Genomic DNA, 18,756 nt, shown 5'->3' on the forward strand with positions numbered 1-18,756 from the left:
TGTTAGTAGACTGTTAGGTGTTCGAGTTAGTACAAGCAAAGTTATTTTGTCTTAAGTGCCCCTTCAAAGTGTTACCAAAAAGTATCATACAAGTCTATTACAAGACTTCTGAATCATATAATAGCTTTATGTGAGAACTAAAACTTCAGTGAACCTAAAATTAAATTCGTTTGTTTTATATGCTCCCTGCTAAACATTGAAGTCACTGGTGAGTTAAACTAGATCAAACTGACTCCTGAATGTACTTGTATGTATACAGTAGTGTATTGCATGAATGTGCTTGTACATTTGTACACGTTGACCACAAACAGATGGCCGCCCAGTGATGATGGCGCTATCCCACGATGCAAGGTGGCATATTTACTCTGCACTCGAGCTTTCTTACATTCAGTTTGGCTCTATGAACTCAATCTATGATCGATGTTGGTTTTATGTGAGTGTAATATTGACTGTGTTTTCCAGCTGTTATAGTACTAAAAAGTGAGAAAGCACAGAGCAGATGTTTGTGTGTGTGTGTGTGTGTGTGTGAGAGAGAGAGAGAGACTGAATTCAGTACGCATCTGTTTGAGTAAAAAGGACATAACTGAATGTAGATTACAAAGCTTCACACATATAATGACAGCGTTCACCACTATCTTTACACTCAAACATAAACACATTACACAGTATACACAAGTATGCAGTAAAGACATATTAGAGGCCCAACAGACCCACAATCACCCCTGCATTAGAAGAAATGTTTCTTGTGCAGTGAATCCGCATATTAGAATGATTACTGAAGGATCATGTGACTCTGAAGACTGGAGTAATGATGCTGAAAATATAGCTTTGCATCACAGGAATAAATGACATTTTATAATATATTCATATAGGAAATTGTTATTTTAAATTGTAATAATATTTCACAATATTACTGTATTTTTGATCAAATAAATGCATTCTTGGTGAGCAAAAGAGACTTTTCAAAAACATTAAAAATATATATTTTACTGAACCCAAACTTTTAAATCAATAATAAAACAAGATATGAGCATTCACCTGAACAAAAGATCAAAGTAGCACTTTCTCTCTCTGACTGAAAATACTGCGAATCAAACAAAATGCATCAAAGAGTGACACTATATATACACACACACACAATTTAATGCAATTGTCAGTGCAGTGTGTTTACATTACTACTGAACAGAGAGGGTCTGTCCTCTCAGAGAAGTATATGTGTGCACTTCCTGCCAACAGGACGTCCCGTGTCGTTCTCCATAAGCGAGTGCCACGTATACACACTTCTATTTTACTGCTGGGAAACTGACTGCGTTTAGTTTTACCCTGCGTTTGATCTTCATCTAATTATTGAGCTTCAGGCTCAACTAAACATAAACATACAGCTGCTGCTCCTAACAACCACATAACACATACATTATATCAGAATATATCTTAATCTATATATAAATTATATATAACGATAGATAGACAGATATATAGATAGATAGACAGACAGACAAGGCAGGCAGACAGGCAGACAGACAGACAGACAGGCAGACAGGCAGACAGGCAGGCAGACAGACAGACAGACAGACAGGCAGACAGACAGGCAGGCAGACAGACAGACAGACAGGCAGGCAGGCAGACAGACAGACAGACAGGCAGGCAGACAGACAGACAGGCAGGCAGACAGACAGACAGACAGACAGGCAGGCAGACAGACAGACAGACAGGCAGACAGACAGACAGGCAGGCTGACAGACAGGCAGGCAGATAGACAGGCAGACAGACAGACAGGCAGGCAGGCAGACAGACAGGCAGACAGACAGGCAGGCAGGCAGGCAGACAGACAGACAGACAGGCAGGCAGACAGACAGGCAGACAGACATATAGATAGACAGACAGACAGACAAGACAAACAGACAGACAGAGAGGCAGGAATGATCTATTCCCTTTTTCCTCTTTTTGTCATGAGAAGCATGTGCTTTCAGCTCTTAAATGAGCATTTATGAGAACTCAGCAGTGGCTGTGTAACTAAAGTTGTGCTAAAGCTGAGAAAACCTTTGTTCAGCATTTATGCAACCTGGTTGTGTGTGTGTGCAGAAATAACAGGCAAGAAGTGTGACATGCAGTAAAATCTGACCTCCACCCCTTATGTCCTGTGTGTGTGTGTGTTTGTTTCCAGGGCAGTTTTTACGTGCCATCAGAGAACTGTCTGCAGAGAGCGTACACGTGGCACCGGCGCATCTGTAAACTGTTGCTGGCGGCTCACAGAGCTCTGCGCTCGTATTACACAGTACTGATGAAGGAGATCCCTCAACTGCAACGCAAAGAGATGGGTATAAACACTACCTCTCATGTAACTCATTCAACTATAAATGCATGTGGCTTTCTCATGGATGATTTAAAGGGACAGTTCGCTCAAAAATATGACAATTCAGTCATCATTTACTTACCCTCATGTCTTTTAAAACCACTAAGATTTTCTTTCTTCTGTGGGACACAAAACATATTCTAAACAGAAGATCCAAAAAAGACAAAAGCACCATAACAGTCAGCAACATAAAAGTACGGTAGATCATTCATTATTTTTGTGAGGAACAGGCCAAAATTTAAGTCAGTATTCTTTGATAATCTCACTCATGCTTTTCATCATTAATGACTTAATGATTCACAGTACAATCAAGAATAATGCAGCCAAGACTATGTGCTTAATCATTTATTTTTAGTTTAAAGCAAAACTGTGCGAGTAAATAATAACAATCTTCATTTATGAATGAATTTCTTTTGAAGCAACACAGAGTAGCAGCAGGTGAAACCATGATATTATGTGTATAATAATATTTATGAATATCTGAATATGGTGAACTGCAGGGTCTTTAAAAGTGATGAAAAGCTAATAATGAATTAAATTATGAAAATGCAAAATTAAAAGAAATATAATTTTAGAATAAAAATACATCAAAATAAAACACTTACTAAAAAAAAGATGAAATATTGTATTTGTTTACCTGCAAGAACTTGCGAATGTGTTGTTAAACTACTGTATTGAAATATTAACTCTCAGGGGGTACTTCAAGTAAATATTTGAAGTCAAAGGGGTTCGGCTGAAAAAAAAAACTTTGGGAATCCCTGCATTATATCATCAGCAACACAGACATCCTTAAAGTTCCCCTGCAGTCAATAATTTTATTGCTTAAAACTCATCTGTGATTACCAAAATGACATAAAAAATGTCTTTGTGCCTTAAAATAGCTTGAATGTAACTACACCCTTGCCTCATGTAGTCATTTAGTATACGTGGTTCTATGAATATGCAACTGAGCCCCGCCTCCACTCACTCACACCAGCTCAGAGATCCACTCATTGACGATCACACATTGACGTGATTGGTTACAAGGTAGTTTGTGATGTCAGAAACACCAGCGATTTCAAACTGCGTTTTTGAGACCGTCTTTGTTTCACTGCAGTTTTAAGGAGAAAATATGGTGCTGTTGATTTATGAATTTGCACATGGTTTGTCTTAAAGCATATTAAAAACACCACATAGACATATAAACAACATTAAAAGCTTGATTTTCATCACAGGTGGACTGACAATAGCATAATACAGCGATTACATGATGGATGGTAATACCATACTTTGACACATACTGCACTAAAGCATCACCATATCCATTTATCATGGTATTCACATGGTACTCAAAGGGACTTGGTAAAATGGTATTACCATGAGACTTTTGTTGTCAGTGGAATTTTGCATGGTCTAACTTTTTCCTAATGTTCTTGTTACCAGAGGACCTTCCCCTTGAAGAAACATTAAACCAGCTGACCATTGAACTGCAGGTTTGGGAAACATAATCCAATAACTGTAAAAACATACAATTAATGGCAATGAAGTAGGTTATTTAACACCATCACATGAATCAGTATTGTTCTGTGACTAAATAAGACTGACCCCTCTCTCTCTCTCTCTCTGTAGCTGCAGAGTGGCCATGAGAAGGTAGCTGAACAGATCAGTAAAGACCTGACGCAGCTCTGTGCTCAGCTGTCTGCTCTTTGGACACAGTTTTTGGAAGCCACGGTTCCTAATCCACATATCCGCTCATACCTGGCCCAGGAGCACCACACGCTCAGGGTGAGAGAGGCTGTTTTATGTTAGTCTTGGAAGTCCTTGATTACATTTTATCTGTTTAAAGGTACACTATGTAACTTTTGGCGCTCTAGAGTTAAAAAACTAAACTGGACGCATTTTGCGGAAGAACATTGTTTTGGTTGTGCTTTGGCTCTGCATGACTCTGCGGATGAATATGGATATACTTCTGCTCATAAAACATTGACTACTAGTCTTAAGAGATATAACCAGTTTAGAAGGAGAGGATCTCAAGCTGACGAGCTGAAGACGTTACTGTAGCTTTACCCATTAATAGACACGATACTTCCTTGAAAATACATTCCAGCACAGCGCTACAACAACCATAACCCTTCACAACAGATGATGCTTTACAATCAACTCTGTAATATCCAGTGAACCCCCACTGACGCGGTTCATGTTCCTGTGCGGGACCTGGCTCTCGGCCAGTTCTCAGCCGGGCCAACTGGAGCCTATCGCGAACTGGCCGCGTGTTTCCACAGACTTGAGGAACGAACGATGACATAACATTGCTACTTTGTTTACCTGACTATATCCAGTCTAAAAACAAACAGTGCGCATCCCAGTGTTTGTGCAGGTGTAACCGGTCCTACTAGACCCACTAAAGTCCTGGTACTCTCATCGCCGTGTTTTCTTTTTGGCAGCAGACTCTCCTCTTCTGCGTTTTCCCCAGAGGTTCGAGATTTAGCTGCTCCATGTCAACCTTTCTTACTCGTTGTGGCAACTAACCTATGCCACTCCCACACCATACACGTGTGAAAGTAAACGGGCAAGTTACGTATTACGCAATTTCCCACGAAAACCATCCCGACGAGTCTAAAATATATACACTTATAATAAGCATACCATAGTGAATCTGTCATGATTCTGTCCTTGAGTTCTCTAGTTCTGAGACAGGATCATGGCAGACCCATGTTTGTGTACAACACATGGTCTTTCGTTTGGGCCATGTGCTTGTGTGTCTCGTTACTTTACCCCGCCTCCTTGTTATCCTCGTTTGTCATGATTGTCTAGTTAGCATCACCTGTTCCCTTTATTGGTTCTCCTATTTAGTCTCCTTGTGTTTGCTGTCTTGTGTCGGTTCATTGTGATCCTTACCTCTGTGTGATCATTGTGAGTTTTGAGACCTTGTGATATCCTGTGAGTTTCCTGTTCCAGAATATTGTCTTATTGTTTGTCGTAATCTAGTTTAGTCTCTTTGTGTTTTGTCTACGGGTTGCCCCCTCGTGGGTTTTGTTTTCCCTGTTTGTTAGTAAATAAACTATTTGTTTTACATCCTGTTTGCGTTTGGGTTCACCCGTATTTATCGTGACAGAATGAACCGACCATACCAGAACCCAGCAAACAGTACGCCACCACGTCTTGATCAGTATTCGGACCCTCTTGTACAATGGTGGCAGGAGACGATTGCTGATAGTAGGAGGGGCAAACTTCCCTTCCCTCCCCAGGGTGAGTGGTCTCTGAGACAGTACGCCCGGGTCGTGGACGAAAGGAGGGTTTTCTTGCCTGACGCCCTACTAAAACGCTACCTCATCGCGGGCCTAAATGAGCCGCCTCCTCTGGCGGAACGGGAGAGACTGGTTCGTCATCCGTTCCAGGAGATGATTACCTGTTTGGCACAGAAGGAATCACGGACTTCCATCAGACCGTCATCACCTGGTATGCTGCCCGTGATTCCGGAGGGTCGCATCCTCACCGTGGCCACGTTGGTGAGCCAGACTTGTCCCAGCGCGACTTCTGAAGCATCCTCCACAGCTATAAGTCTTCGTGGAAAACGAGAGAGACGGCTGTCGTGGGAGTCGGCTTCAGAGTCATCCTCCACAGAGACGACAGTTCTTGGTGTGGTTCCCTCTGAGTCTTTCCAACCGGTCTCAAGTCCGGTTTTGGCCTCTGCTCCGCGGCCGAGAAGAAAGAGGAGGAAGAGGGGAACTTTCTGTTCTCCGTCTCTGTCTTCGCCTGAGTCCACGAGGACTCTCGAACCTGCTGCAGAGAGCGCAGGTCCCCAGTCAGCACTGGTGAGAGTTGTTCCTGAGGCTGCTGCAGAGAGGATTATTCCGGATCCTGCAACGGTGAAGATGGGTTTCGAGTCTGTTGCCGGTAACGATATCTCAGAGTCAGTTTCAGAGAGGGCGGCGGCCGACACAGCTGCAGAAGCACTCCTCCGGGCAGTATCAGCTCCTCAGGACATGCCGATTGCAGTTACGGCCAAGATTTTATCTAACTACTTGTCTAGTCTTGTAAAGATTCTGGAAGTTCCTGTCAGACCTGTTTTATCCTCAAGTCCTGCGTCCACAGCAGAGGAGAGTGCGGGTTTCAAGTCGGCTGCAGAGGGAGCGGTCTCCATGGTTACTACAGAGAACTCTGTTTCTGAGTCAATGATAGAGTGTGTGGGTTCCGAATCTGTAGATGAGACCGTGGGTCCTGTCCCAGCGCCACCGTCCGCCGCAGCACCTCTTGTTCCCGATTACTTACCACCGGTTACACCTCTTGTCTTCGTTCCGTTGCCAGTTGCAGCAGTTCCCACTGTCACCCAGCCTCTGTATGTTTCCCCGGTCCTCCCTGTTAAGGCTCAACCCCGGACTGTGTCTACCATTTCCCCACCCAAACCCGTCCGGGTCCCTCGTCAGAAGTCTACATCCCGTAGACCCAAGACCACCGTCCCACTCACCCACCCTGGACAGTCTCCCGTGAACTTTGTTGTGCCTCCGCCTCCCCTCCCTTGTTTACTGTTCCTAATTTTTCACCCTAATCCTGTCATTGTGTTTTCATGTATGCCTTTGTTATTATTGGTTATGTTGTGTTGGTTCATGTCTATGTCTTGAGTTTTGTGTCCTCTTGAGAAGCGTCTGGAAGCCGCTTTTTAAGGGGGGGGTTCTGTCATGATTCTGTCCTTGAGTTCTCTAGTTCTGAGACAGGATCATGGCAGACCCATGTTTGTGTACAACACATGGTCTTTCGTTTGGGCCATGTGCTTGTGTGTCTCGTTACTTTACCCCGCCTCCTTGTTATCCTCGTTTGTCATGATTGTCTAGTTAGCATCACCTGTTCCCTTTATTGGTTCTCCTATTTAGTCTCCTTGTGTTTGCTGTCTTGTGTCGGTTCATTGTGATCCTTACCTCTGTGTGATCATTGTGAGTTTTGAGACCTTGTGATATCCTGTGAGTTTCCTGTTCCAGAATATTGTCTTATTGTTTGTCGTAATCTAGTTTAGTCTCTTTGTGTTTTGTCTACGGGTTGCCCCCTCGTGGGTTTTGTTTTCCCTGTTTGTTAGTAAATAAACTATTTGTTTTACATCCTGTTTGCGTTTGGGTTCACCCGTATTTATCGTGACAGAATCAGGGTAAGACAAAGACACGCTTTGGAAGAAGCATTGATGATGTATTGACCCATTATCTAAATGTTGTCAATTTTGAACGAAAATAAAGTTACATAGTGTACCTTTAAATATCATGTTTCACTCAGAGTTGGGACTTTTATGAGCATGTTCAACACCCATAGTTCTTCTTTTCTAACCCTGAATTTACCCTGCCATACAGGCACTGAAAAAAAGGCTTTTCCTATTTTCAGTTCAAATATCTAAAAAACCTTAAATCAAGATGCATTTGACAAGTAAAATGATGTAAGATATTAAACAAGATTATTTTTCTTACCCCATCGGCAGATAATTTTGCTTGTTTTAAGCAAAAACTCACTTAATTTAAATTGTATTCTCTCAGAAAACAAGAGATAATATCTTACATAATTTTACTTGTCTATTAAATGCATCTTGATTTAAGATTTTTTGTTAGATATTTTGACTGGAAAAAAAAACAAATATACTAAATAAGAAAAACAGGGTAAATTTCGAATGTGACAAGTCCATTTTTGCTTTATGAAGTATGCAAATTCAAATACAATAGCTTACTTCATAATTCCAGCAACAAATTGACATATTTCCCTGATTGCTAACAGTAGAATTTGTCTCAAGTCAGTCTGATTTATATTACTGTAGGATAAATCCTGCAATAAACTGCGGTTCTCCAACTCTTCCCAGCATCCCTCACAACTCTGTTTTCTCTAGAGAAATGTATTAGACATAGAAACTTTATCTCTTCTGATACATGCAGTAATTCCACCCACAGGAGAGCTCAGCTTTTAATTACAGAACTGTGAGTTATTATAATGATGAAAAAGATGAAGAGATGAATCCAATTTTGACTTTATTACTAGAGCGGCTTTATTGGTCTCTCGTCTTTTTATAAAATATTTCTGCTCACTGTCTGATCTTAAAAAAGAAATATAAGACACAAGATTGTAGTTAGTTAGTAGTACTTTATTGTTCAGCCTTGGCTGAAAATTGGTCTTTGGTCTCACCATACAATCACAAAACAATTATCAATACACAATATACATACATAAGAATTAAAATATTCACATTTACTTCCTCTTATTCAAAAGACTTATTGCATTTGGTACAAAAAGATTGTTTATATATCGCTTTAATCGCTTTTGGTGTAATGCGTTCAAAATGTGCCTGCAAGAGAGAATAGTTGAAATGACTGATGATCTACAATGACTTATACAGTATACTTATTTTTATTGTGAAATTGGTGATTCTTCAATAAAACCTTTTTTTTAAAGAAAAGATAGTTAAAAGGTAACTTTTTTGTTTTCACACAGGCTTTTTAACAACTAAAAAGTGTTTAAATCACATATTCTACTTTCCATGTTAAAAAATACTATTATGTTCAGTTTATTAGGTATGTACAATTTATCATTTTATTTCAAGAGTCGATTAGAATATTTAAAAGTGCCCCTGATTGAAAAATCTTAACGAACAACAAAGAATGTGTCATTGTCAAATGATTTGTGTACATATTAAATGTGTGTGTTTGTGCAGGTCAGGAGATTTTCTGAAGCGTATTTCTTCACGGAGCATCCCAAAGAGTCCTCGCTAACATTTCAGGAGGAGCTGTGAGTCTTTTATTATAGTGTCTGTCTTTCTAGTTTTCTACCTAGCTATCAAAACGGAGACATAACCTCACTTGTTCTAATTAAAGCTAATTATTACAACGCTATCTCACGACCAATTTGTACGAATTCGTACGAGTGATTAAAAGGTGGCTAATTCGTACTAATTCATACGACCTCACTCGTACGAATTTGTACGATTTGTCTAAACCCACGTGATGGGTAGGTTTAGGGGCGGGGTCAGGGGTAGGTCATTCGTACAAATTCATACGAATTTGGTAACTCGTAAAATATGTACGAATTAGCAAAAATCGTACGAATTTGTACGAGTGAGGTCGTATGAATTAGTACGAATTAGCCACCTCGTAAAATTCGTACGAATTGCCGTGAGATCGGGCTGAATTATTACTACTGCACTAAAAAGTACTGTGGCGATATGTGACTTTAATACCATGGTGCCATATTCATATAGCATAGTTTTGTTTGATTTGTATTTCTGCTATAAATAAGAATAGTAACTGTGCCATACATACACATGATGTGAGCCAAGAAATACTGACTGAAAGCGCTGTGTATCCCTCATGACAGTATCAACAGACACGCACAGGTGGCCACAGAGATGCGCAACTCTGATTACCTGCTCCGAATGCCTCCACTTCCTGTGGAATGCCTGGACATTGACGGAGACTGGAACAGCCTGCCAATCATCTTCGAGGACAGATACGTGGACACGCCCTGTTTAGGTGACGGCCAACAGAGACCCTGTTTAAAAGAGAACAAATTAATGGATACATGAATTAATTAAAGGTGCAAAACGCAAGTCTCTGAGTTTTTGCAGAACTACGCCCCCTCTGGCGACAAGCGAAACTGCAACCAGAGTTGTGCACGCTCATGGACCACACGCTTTTATTGGATATGTTTTATGTTTCATGTTGTACTATTCTTCCGAACACAATTCCTAGTTTATGAAACTGTTCACTAACAATGGTAGTAAAACCAATTCTGATTGTACATGTATTTAGCTTACGCTAAAGCATTAGTTACACATTTTACGCATCGTCATGTGTTGTCATACATAGATTGGCCGTATCAGACATTAGAGACTGGGCTATATCTTACCGTTTTATCAAGAAAAAAGCCAACTGAGGATCCCGTTTGAGACCAAGAGCAGACCGGAGATCTCTCCATTTGTTGAATGCCTTCCCGAGGTTGACTCTCGTCTTACTCCGACGCCTGTCTGACTCCAATTTGGACCTTTTGGTGGCACTAGACAAAATTTTTCTTTTCTTTACTTTACGTGGAGTTTGCGTTGGGGTTTGGAATGGACTACAAGCCGGTCTCTTTGAATCCATCTTCTACCTTTGACGCACGAGTTGTCTTCGCTGATGCGGAGAATGGCGGCGCCGGCGAATACACAAACCTGCGAGACATAGCCTGGTGAGATTGAACGCGCATGACGTCACGCCCAGTCTCAAATTCGAGCCCGAATCCCTCTTATATATTTTACTGTACAGGATTATAGAGGCAATCTCAGTGCGCAGAGAAGGGCTCATTCAGCCCATCAGGCAGTTCTTTAAGCATGTATAGGATAGAAAAACAGGTATTTTTAACATGAAAAGTTGCGCAATGCACCTTTAATGGCCAAACTGAACACAAGAATGAGCATATGAACAAACAAACAAATGAATGAATTAAACTAATGAATGAATATGTTAACTAATTATTGAATTAATGAACACAAGGTTAAATTAACAAACAGAATAATTGTGTGATAATGAAAGAACCTAATAATGAGCTTTTGAGCAGACTAACATGAATGGACGAATCGACAAACAAATAAATGAACGAATTAACATAGAAATGATTGAATGAACAAACAATAATGAATAGACAAACAAATTAAGGAAAGAATGATAATATGAGCAGACACATTAATGAAAGAATGAACTAACAAATAAATTATCGACCTAATGACAGAAGAATAAATGAACGAACAAACTAATTAAAATGCTGAACTAACAAATGAATGAGTGAGTGAACTAAAGAACGTAAGAAATGAATGATTAAATGAACGAAGAATCAAATGAAGGAACAAACGGATGAATGAACAGATGAACAAGAAGATAAACAAAAGAATATAGGTCAACAAAACATGTGGTTGACCAAAGGTACACATTAAAGTATCTTTCATTTTTATAAATAACAAAAACACAGTTGAACCCTTTTCTGTTTCTCTGTTCTAGACTACAACCTCCATGAACAAAATCAGACTGTCTTGAACTCTCAGCCGTCTCCTGAGCCAACCAGAACTATCAGTCCAGTTGAAGGAACACAGGACACCAACTCACCAGCATCAGCCCCTGACAAACCTCCCTGTGAAGATTGCAAGGATTTGCCCACGGACATGACGCTGACTGGCCAGCAGGAGGATCGCATCACTGATTATAAAGAGACCGGACCACAAGCAGAGACTCTGATTGGCCGTGTGTGTGAGACAGATATTGACAGAAGCGAATGCATCGTGACGAGCAGAGATTCAAGAATTGAGTCTGTTGATGAAGCCACATGCCGATATGAAACCGAGGAAGGATTTGATGTCGACTGTAGGTCTGTGGACAGCGATGAAGCAATAGATACAGATAACCTGGAGAAAACTAGTTGCCAAAAAGAAACGGTAAACTTTGACGAATCTGAACATGCAGGTCTAAAACAAACTGATATCACACAAATAACTGATTTGAGTAGCAGGCAGACATTGCTGCTTGTTGACTCTGCAGAACTTCCCGACCACACCAGTCTTGACAGCTTTGAGTTCTTGCCCACTCACAACCATGACAACCATCTTCAAACACCTGGGAGTCTTGGCAACGAGGAGCCACAGTCGGATGACAGATACATTGAAGCGCCTGCAAAGGATTATGGGAGCCAGGATACATCACCAGCTAATCTACTGAACACCAAGTCTCCTTCTCGTAACGTTCTACAACAGAACCGTCGCTTGTCCGAGAACCCTCCCAGGGGAGTATTCTTGGGCGGGGCTAAGCTAATAAACCGCTCCTCCTCCGTGATCTCAGACTCCGGTATTGAGAGCGAGCCGAGCTCTGTGGCCTGGACCCTGGAGGGTCGAGGAGTTGTCGCAGGGGGCCGTGACGTCTTGCAGACCTTGGCGCGGTGTCGGGCGGCGCATCAGAGCTCTCTCGAGGGCCTGCAGACGGAAAGTCACGGAAGCCTTCCCAGTGCCACACAGGCCTCTTTGACCTCCATTAGCTCGCTACCGTACGAAGAGGAGGAGGAGAGGCAGCTCAACACTTTGACCAAATCTGTCTCGGCGCCGCAGATCAGCAGCCCTGACGACAACGAGGAGGATCGTGAAACACCCAATCAGGTGGACTGTGTGGCCAATCATTTGAGGCTGAGTGAGGAAGCAGCCAGTGAGGTGAAGCCGAATCTTCAAGGCGTTATTAGAGAGGACAAAGAAGAAACAACCAATCAGGAGGAGATGAATGTTTGTATGGCCAATCAGCTGAGGCTGAGTGAGGAAGCAGCCAATGAGGTGAAGCGGAATCTTCAAGCTGTTACTAGGGAGGACAGAGAGGAATCAATCAATCAGGAGAAGAGGAATATTTGTGGGGCCAATCAGCTAAGGCAGAGGACTGAAGCAGCCAATGAGGTGAAGCGGAATCTTCAAGGTGTTACTAGGGAGGACGGAAACGAAGCAACCAATCAGGAGACTGACACAGATGAGTCTTCCAATCAGGAAAAGACAGATCTTGCTTTTGTAAATACAGAAATGTTACTATACCAGCAATTTCTGATGGATAATGGTGTTGAAAATGCCACACTGACTGAAAACTCTGAGGAATGTCAAGGAAACGCATTGCTTAAAGAGTATTCTGGTGTAATGGATGACAAGACAGAGATTTGTTGTGAAAATGAATACTGCAAACACAAAGGGGAGCTAGAGTCAAACGCATATCAAAAGGACCATGATGACATCAGTGTTTGTAACATTCATTTGAACGAACTTGAGGAAGTAAGTATGGAGAACCTCCCAGATTTACCAACCAATGACAAGAGCGGTCACGGAATAACAGCCAATGAGAAAGAAAGGCTCGCAGATCTCATCAAGCTTCCGGCCAATGAGAGAGAGCAGCAGGCGCTAGAGGGGCAGAGCAGAGCCAATAAAGTGCAAAGTACAGGTCTGGCATTCATGAACAAAAAGGTGGTGGAGGTTGTGAACCTGTCGGTGTCGTGCGCCCCCACGTGTCTGCCCTTCTCGTCCGTACTCCGTGATTCACCGTCGGTCAGTGGAATCTCCACACGCCAAGCCACCTCCCCAATTACCCATCAACCCCTGGGGTCCTTCGGAATCATCTCCTCCAATACCTTCTTCGGGGATGACCAGAAAATCAACGAACGAATGATCAAGTAACTTTTTCTTTGATTTTAACAATGCTTAAAGTCAGCAGCAACATTTTATTGTTAGTGTGTTTACTATTATTAAATAAGTCACTATTGTGTGTCTATACTGTATACTATATAGTGTGTCACTGTTACTATTGCTCATGCTTAATGATTCAAATCGCTGCACCTAGGTAGTAAATTGTCCTGCACTAGGAACATGTAATTTTCAAAAATGTAAATTTCCCTAACAAACAATAAAACAGTAAAGGAATGCACTAAAGGCAACCAAAACACCTTAGCAAATACATAGCAAAAACACCCTGTTACTACTACTTTAGTGCATTGTTCACTGTAGTATTAAAGTTCTTCATTGCTGGCTTATAGCTTCTATAAGGCAAAGGAAGCCCTGCTGAGTGAGCTGGTGTTCAGAGGCACTCTCTACAGTGATCTCCCTCACCTCGCCTCCGATCATCCATACTTCCCCCCTGAGGAAGACGACACAGAGTTTGAGGATGGGATACACCTTGTGGTGTGTGTCCATGGACTTGATGGTAAACATTCAAACCTTAAAGACATACACTTAGATTTATAGAGGTTTACAAAACATGTAAGATGAAAAAAAAAATAGCTGTATCTGTTGTACATTTTTTTGTGATTCTTTTTTACCAGGTAACAGCGCTGATCTGCGGTTGGTCAAGACATTTATAGAGCTCGGGCTGCCGGGATCTAGACTGGACTTCCTCATGTCAGAACGCAACCAGGTAGAACATCCATCCAATCAGCACACTTGTTGAACTCCATTCAGCCAATCAGAGCACTCAGGATGTTAGATCAAAATCCATCTGCAGTTTCAAAAAGATCACGCCAAAAATCTGTTCAGCAATTTTGAAGTATATGAAAGAACAACCTGGAGAATATGAGCCAGGAAGGAATAATAAACCATTAGGAAGACTCTAATTTTAAACAGTAATTAAAAATAGACAATTATTATAGGTAACAATGGGATTAAAACAATTTGGTGAGCTCTAGTAGCAACACACACACACACACACACACACACACACACATAGACACACACACACACACACACGAACCAGGGTTCTTCTGGTTATGAGGGCATTTAAAAAGTATGGAAAAAAGAGTGAAAAAAAAAATGTCTACAATTTTTTTTACTTTTTTTCTGCTCATATCTATAATATGTCATTATTTTATAAACTAATTTGATCATGTCAACACAAAAACATGCAATTATCACTCTGTGACCACTAGTTAACACCTTAGCTGCGCACAGCAGCCAATCAGAAAGCTCCAATCCCCCTCAACAACCAATCACAACTTCATATGGTCCCCAGTATAAGTTTGATCAGCTTTCTGTTGACATTCTCTCATTTTCTGTCTCCAGGTGGACACATTTGCAGATTTTGACACCATGACTGATAGACTTATGGACGAGATCATTCAGCACATCCAGCTGTACAACCTCACCATCAACCGAATCAGGTTTATAAACATCAACAGCATACATTTCACCCATCATATACATATTACAGCCATGCAATCAAACCACAGCCAATTTTTCCAGCAGCACAGCATCAGAGCTCAAACTATGGGTCTGACCTGTTTGTATTTTAGACATTCAATTTAATGCTTTTTGCATCCAGATAGTCACAACATCTAATAGCAAAGCCTAACTAGGTCATATTTACCAATCAAGCAACTATATTACTTTTTAAAACCATGTACAGTGTACACAAAAACACAAATTACAGACTAGTGCGCCCTCTTGTGGTTGAACATTTAGATACATCTGCCACAACCACTTTACAGTAGTTAATCATTTTTTTAAGCCTCATTATTTTTGCATCTGGATTCATGAACAATCTGACATGTATGTATGATGTGTGATCTTCAGTGGGTGCTTGCTACCAAATAGTATGTTGTAGACAAAATTTGCCTTCAAATGCTTGATCCAGATGAAGTGTAGCATGAAGTATAAAGCTTCACTTTAAGGAAATGCTTTTAGAGTCAGCAATACAAATAGTGTATACAGAAGTTAAAATGTGATATTTGCTCCTGGATGGTAATAGACCACTGATCCCACTAGAACTGCATCTGCTATACTTATTATTACCACAAGATGGCAGTAGAGTAAAAGATAGGTAGTGTTTGGAATTCAGAAGCAATTAAGTCTAAACATACTCGCACAATGCACTGGAAAATGGAACAAACGTTTCTCCTAGTTCAGTTTTAATCTTAATTTCACAGTCATTTCTTTGTCTTTTAATATACTTCCCATTCTCTGCCCTCTCTGTCTTTGTTCCTACTATAAAGTCTCTAATGTCTTTTCAAAATCAAATGTTAAAGTTTAATGATGATTGAGAGAGACTTAATTAAAGCTGTAGCTCCTAAGTAAAATGTAGAAATAATTAGCATGAAAAGAGTTTTAAACTCGTCAAAACTGAATCTTCATTTTATTTTTGGAAAGTTTGATGCCTGACTTTTTTGTTTCCTTTCTGCAGTTTTATCGGGCACTCTTTGGGGAACGTCATCATTCGCTCTGTTCTGACCCGACCCAGATTTCGCTGTTACCTCTGTAAACTCCACACATTCCTGTCCCTGTCTGGACCCCACCTGGGAACGCTGTATAACAACAGCACGCTAGTCAGCACAGGTACACACAGAAATACACCACACACACTTAAAAACCCTTCAAAAGTTTGAGGTCAGTAAGATTTTTTTTTTTTTGATTTTTTTTTAAATTCTTTTCAGCAAGGATGCAGTAAATTGATCAAAAGATACAATAAAGACATTTATAATGTTACAAAATATTTCTATTTTTCAAATAAATGCTGCTCTTTTGAACTTTCTGTTCATCAAAGAATCCTGGAATAAATGTGTATGATGATTTCCACATCATTCTGAACCCTTATGACTTCTTCAGGTCTATGGCTAATGCAGAAACTGAAGAAGTCCGGATCTTTACTCCAGCTTACGTTTAGGGATCACACTGACCCACGACAGACCTTCCTCTACAGACTCAGCAAGAAACCAGGTACAGACACATGGGCAAATAAGCCAGAATGAACACCCACACATATACATCAATACCTAGGTTTTCTTACTTTCTTTGTCCAGGTCTCCAGTTCTTCAAAAACGTGGTGTTGGTGGCCTCCCCACAGGACCGATACGTGCCCTTCCACTCGGCCCGCATTGAGATATGTCGGACAGCCCTTAAAGACAGAACCACAGGTCTGTTAGTTCAAAAACGCCCTGTTCCAACCCAGAACTCCATAGAAAGGACATAGCAACCCCCATAGCAACCAACAGGAAAACCCCATAGATATATAGGCTGCTATACGCAAGCCTTCTGCATTTTGGAACGGTCAAATCCAGTCCGTGACACTCAAGAGCAAATTGACTGTACATCTGCAACCTAGTTATTCACATGAATTCAAATATCTATATCTGCAATAGACATTAGCAGATGATTTTTACAGCATTTAGTTTGTCGGATATTGAGTTATACATCAAAACACAAACCTGTATAATGGAGGCCAGTTAGTAAAGAGCTGTGCAGGTAGACGTCACTCCTCAAGAGGCCCACTCGGAGAGGTGCAAGTACAACCGAAGGAGGTTACGTTGGTGCCGTGACCCGGATGGGAGTGATGGAGTGATTGTAATGGAGACCAACTAGTAAAGACCTGTGCAGGTAAACCTCCCTCCTCAAGAGGCCCGCTTGGAGTGGTGCGAGTAGAACCAAAGGAGGTGCCGTGACCCGGATGGGAGTGATGGAGTGATTGTAATGGAGGCCAGCTAGTAAAGAGCTGTGCAGGTAAACCTCACTACTCAAGAGGCCCGCTCGGAGTGGTGCGAGTAGAACCGAAGAAGGTTACGTTGGTGCCGTGACCCGGATGGGAGTGATGGAGTGATTGTAATGGAGACCAACTAGTAAAGACCTGTGCAGGTAAACCTCACTCCTCAAGAGGCCCGCTTGGAGTGGTGCGAGTAGAACCAAAGGAGGTTACATTGGTGCCGTGACCCGGGTGGGACTGATGGAGTGATTGTAATGGAGCCCAGCTAGTAAAGAGCTGTGCAGGTAAACCTCACTCCTCAAGAGGCCCGCTCGGAGTGGTGCGAGTAGAACCGAAGGAGGTTACGTTGGTGCCGTGACCCGGGTGGGACTGATGGAGTGATTGTAATGGAGGCCAACTAGTAAAGACCTGTGCAGGTAAACCTCACTCCTCAAGAGGCCCGCTCGGAGTGGTGCGAGTAGAACCGAAGGAGGTTACGTTGGTGCTGTGACCCGGATGGGAGTGATTGTAATGGAGGCCAACTAGTAAAGACCTGTGCAGGTAAATCTCACTCCTCAAGAGGCCCGCTTGGAGTGGTGCGAGTAGAACCAAAGGAGGTTACATTGGTGCCGTGACCCGGGTGGGACTGATGGAGTGACTGTAATGGAGGCCAGCTAGTAAAGAGCTGTGCAGGTAAACCTCACTCCCCTGGCCTCAAGAGGCCCGCTCGGAGTGATGCGAGTAGAACCAGAGGGATTACATTGGTGCCGTGACCAGGATTGGAGTGAGGTAAACCTCACTGCCCTGGCCTCAAGAGGCACATTACAGACTGATTCTAGAGGCTGCGGTTTTTAACGTCCTTGTTATCATGCCCAACTCCCATGCCGGAAACATCGGTTCGAATCCCGTTTGGAGTGGTGCGAGTAGAACCGAAGGGGTTACGTTGGTGCCGTGACCTGGATGGGAGTGAGTGTAATGTAGACCAGCTACTAAAGAGCCGTGCAGGTAAACCTGGCTGCAATCTTTATCGTCCTTGTTGGCGCGCCTACTTCCCATACCGTTTCGAATCCCGCTCTGAGCGGTGCTTATAGAACCTTTCATTCTTACTTCTAAAAGGTTATCCCAGTACATCTGGAATTTATAGCTCGGTAGTTTTTACAACAATAGACTGCACAATGCTTTGACATTTTCAATGAAAGTTCATTGATTGGTTAGTCTGAGTGATGAACAGTGTCATGTTAACTGTTCTAAGATGGCAGACAAGTCGACGTGTCTGGAGCGGTTGAACCCCATCTACGTAAACATACCTATGAAACACCCTGACATAATGCTGAACACTCCAGAAACCACATACCAACATTCTAAAACCCTCAAAACCACCTAGCAACTGCAAAGTAATGCCCTAGCAACTTCCAGGATAATCTAGCAAGTACATAGTAACACCCTATCAACCGGTTGGAATGCCCAGAGATCAATTGC

The 18,756-nt window shown here is 41.9% G+C and overlaps 1 protein-coding gene across 1 annotated transcript in view; it reads left to right on the top strand.

Moving 5' to 3' along the window:
• Nucleotides 1-18,756, top strand: part of fam135b (family with sequence similarity 135 member B) — a 39,272-nt gene that overhangs the window by 9,443 nt on the left and 11,073 nt on the right. The window contains exons 5-16 of the mRNA XM_056257772.1: nt 2,165-2,318; nt 3,776-3,825; nt 3,962-4,117; nt 9,012-9,085; nt 9,671-9,825; nt 11,326-13,510; nt 13,871-14,037; nt 14,156-14,247; nt 14,889-14,986; nt 16,006-16,157; nt 16,428-16,538; nt 16,622-16,735. Coding sequence (XP_056113747.1) covers nt 2,165-2,318; nt 3,776-3,825; nt 3,962-4,117; nt 9,012-9,085; nt 9,671-9,825; nt 11,326-13,510; nt 13,871-14,037; nt 14,156-14,247; nt 14,889-14,986; nt 16,006-16,157; nt 16,428-16,538; nt 16,622-16,735 — 3,508 coding nt within the window. The remainder of the gene's footprint in view (nt 1-2,164; nt 2,319-3,775; nt 3,826-3,961; nt 4,118-9,011; nt 9,086-9,670; nt 9,826-11,325; nt 13,511-13,870; nt 14,038-14,155; nt 14,248-14,888; nt 14,987-16,005; nt 16,158-16,427; nt 16,539-16,621; nt 16,736-18,756) is intronic.

Source organism: Rhinichthys klamathensis, unplaced genomic scaffold (genome assembly GCF_029890125.1).
Source record: "Rhinichthys klamathensis goyatoka isolate OS25496 unplaced genomic scaffold, OSU_Roscu_1.1 h1tg000144l_1, whole genome shotgun sequence".
NCBI lineage: Eukaryota > Metazoa > Chordata > Actinopteri > Cypriniformes > Leuciscidae > Rhinichthys > Rhinichthys klamathensis.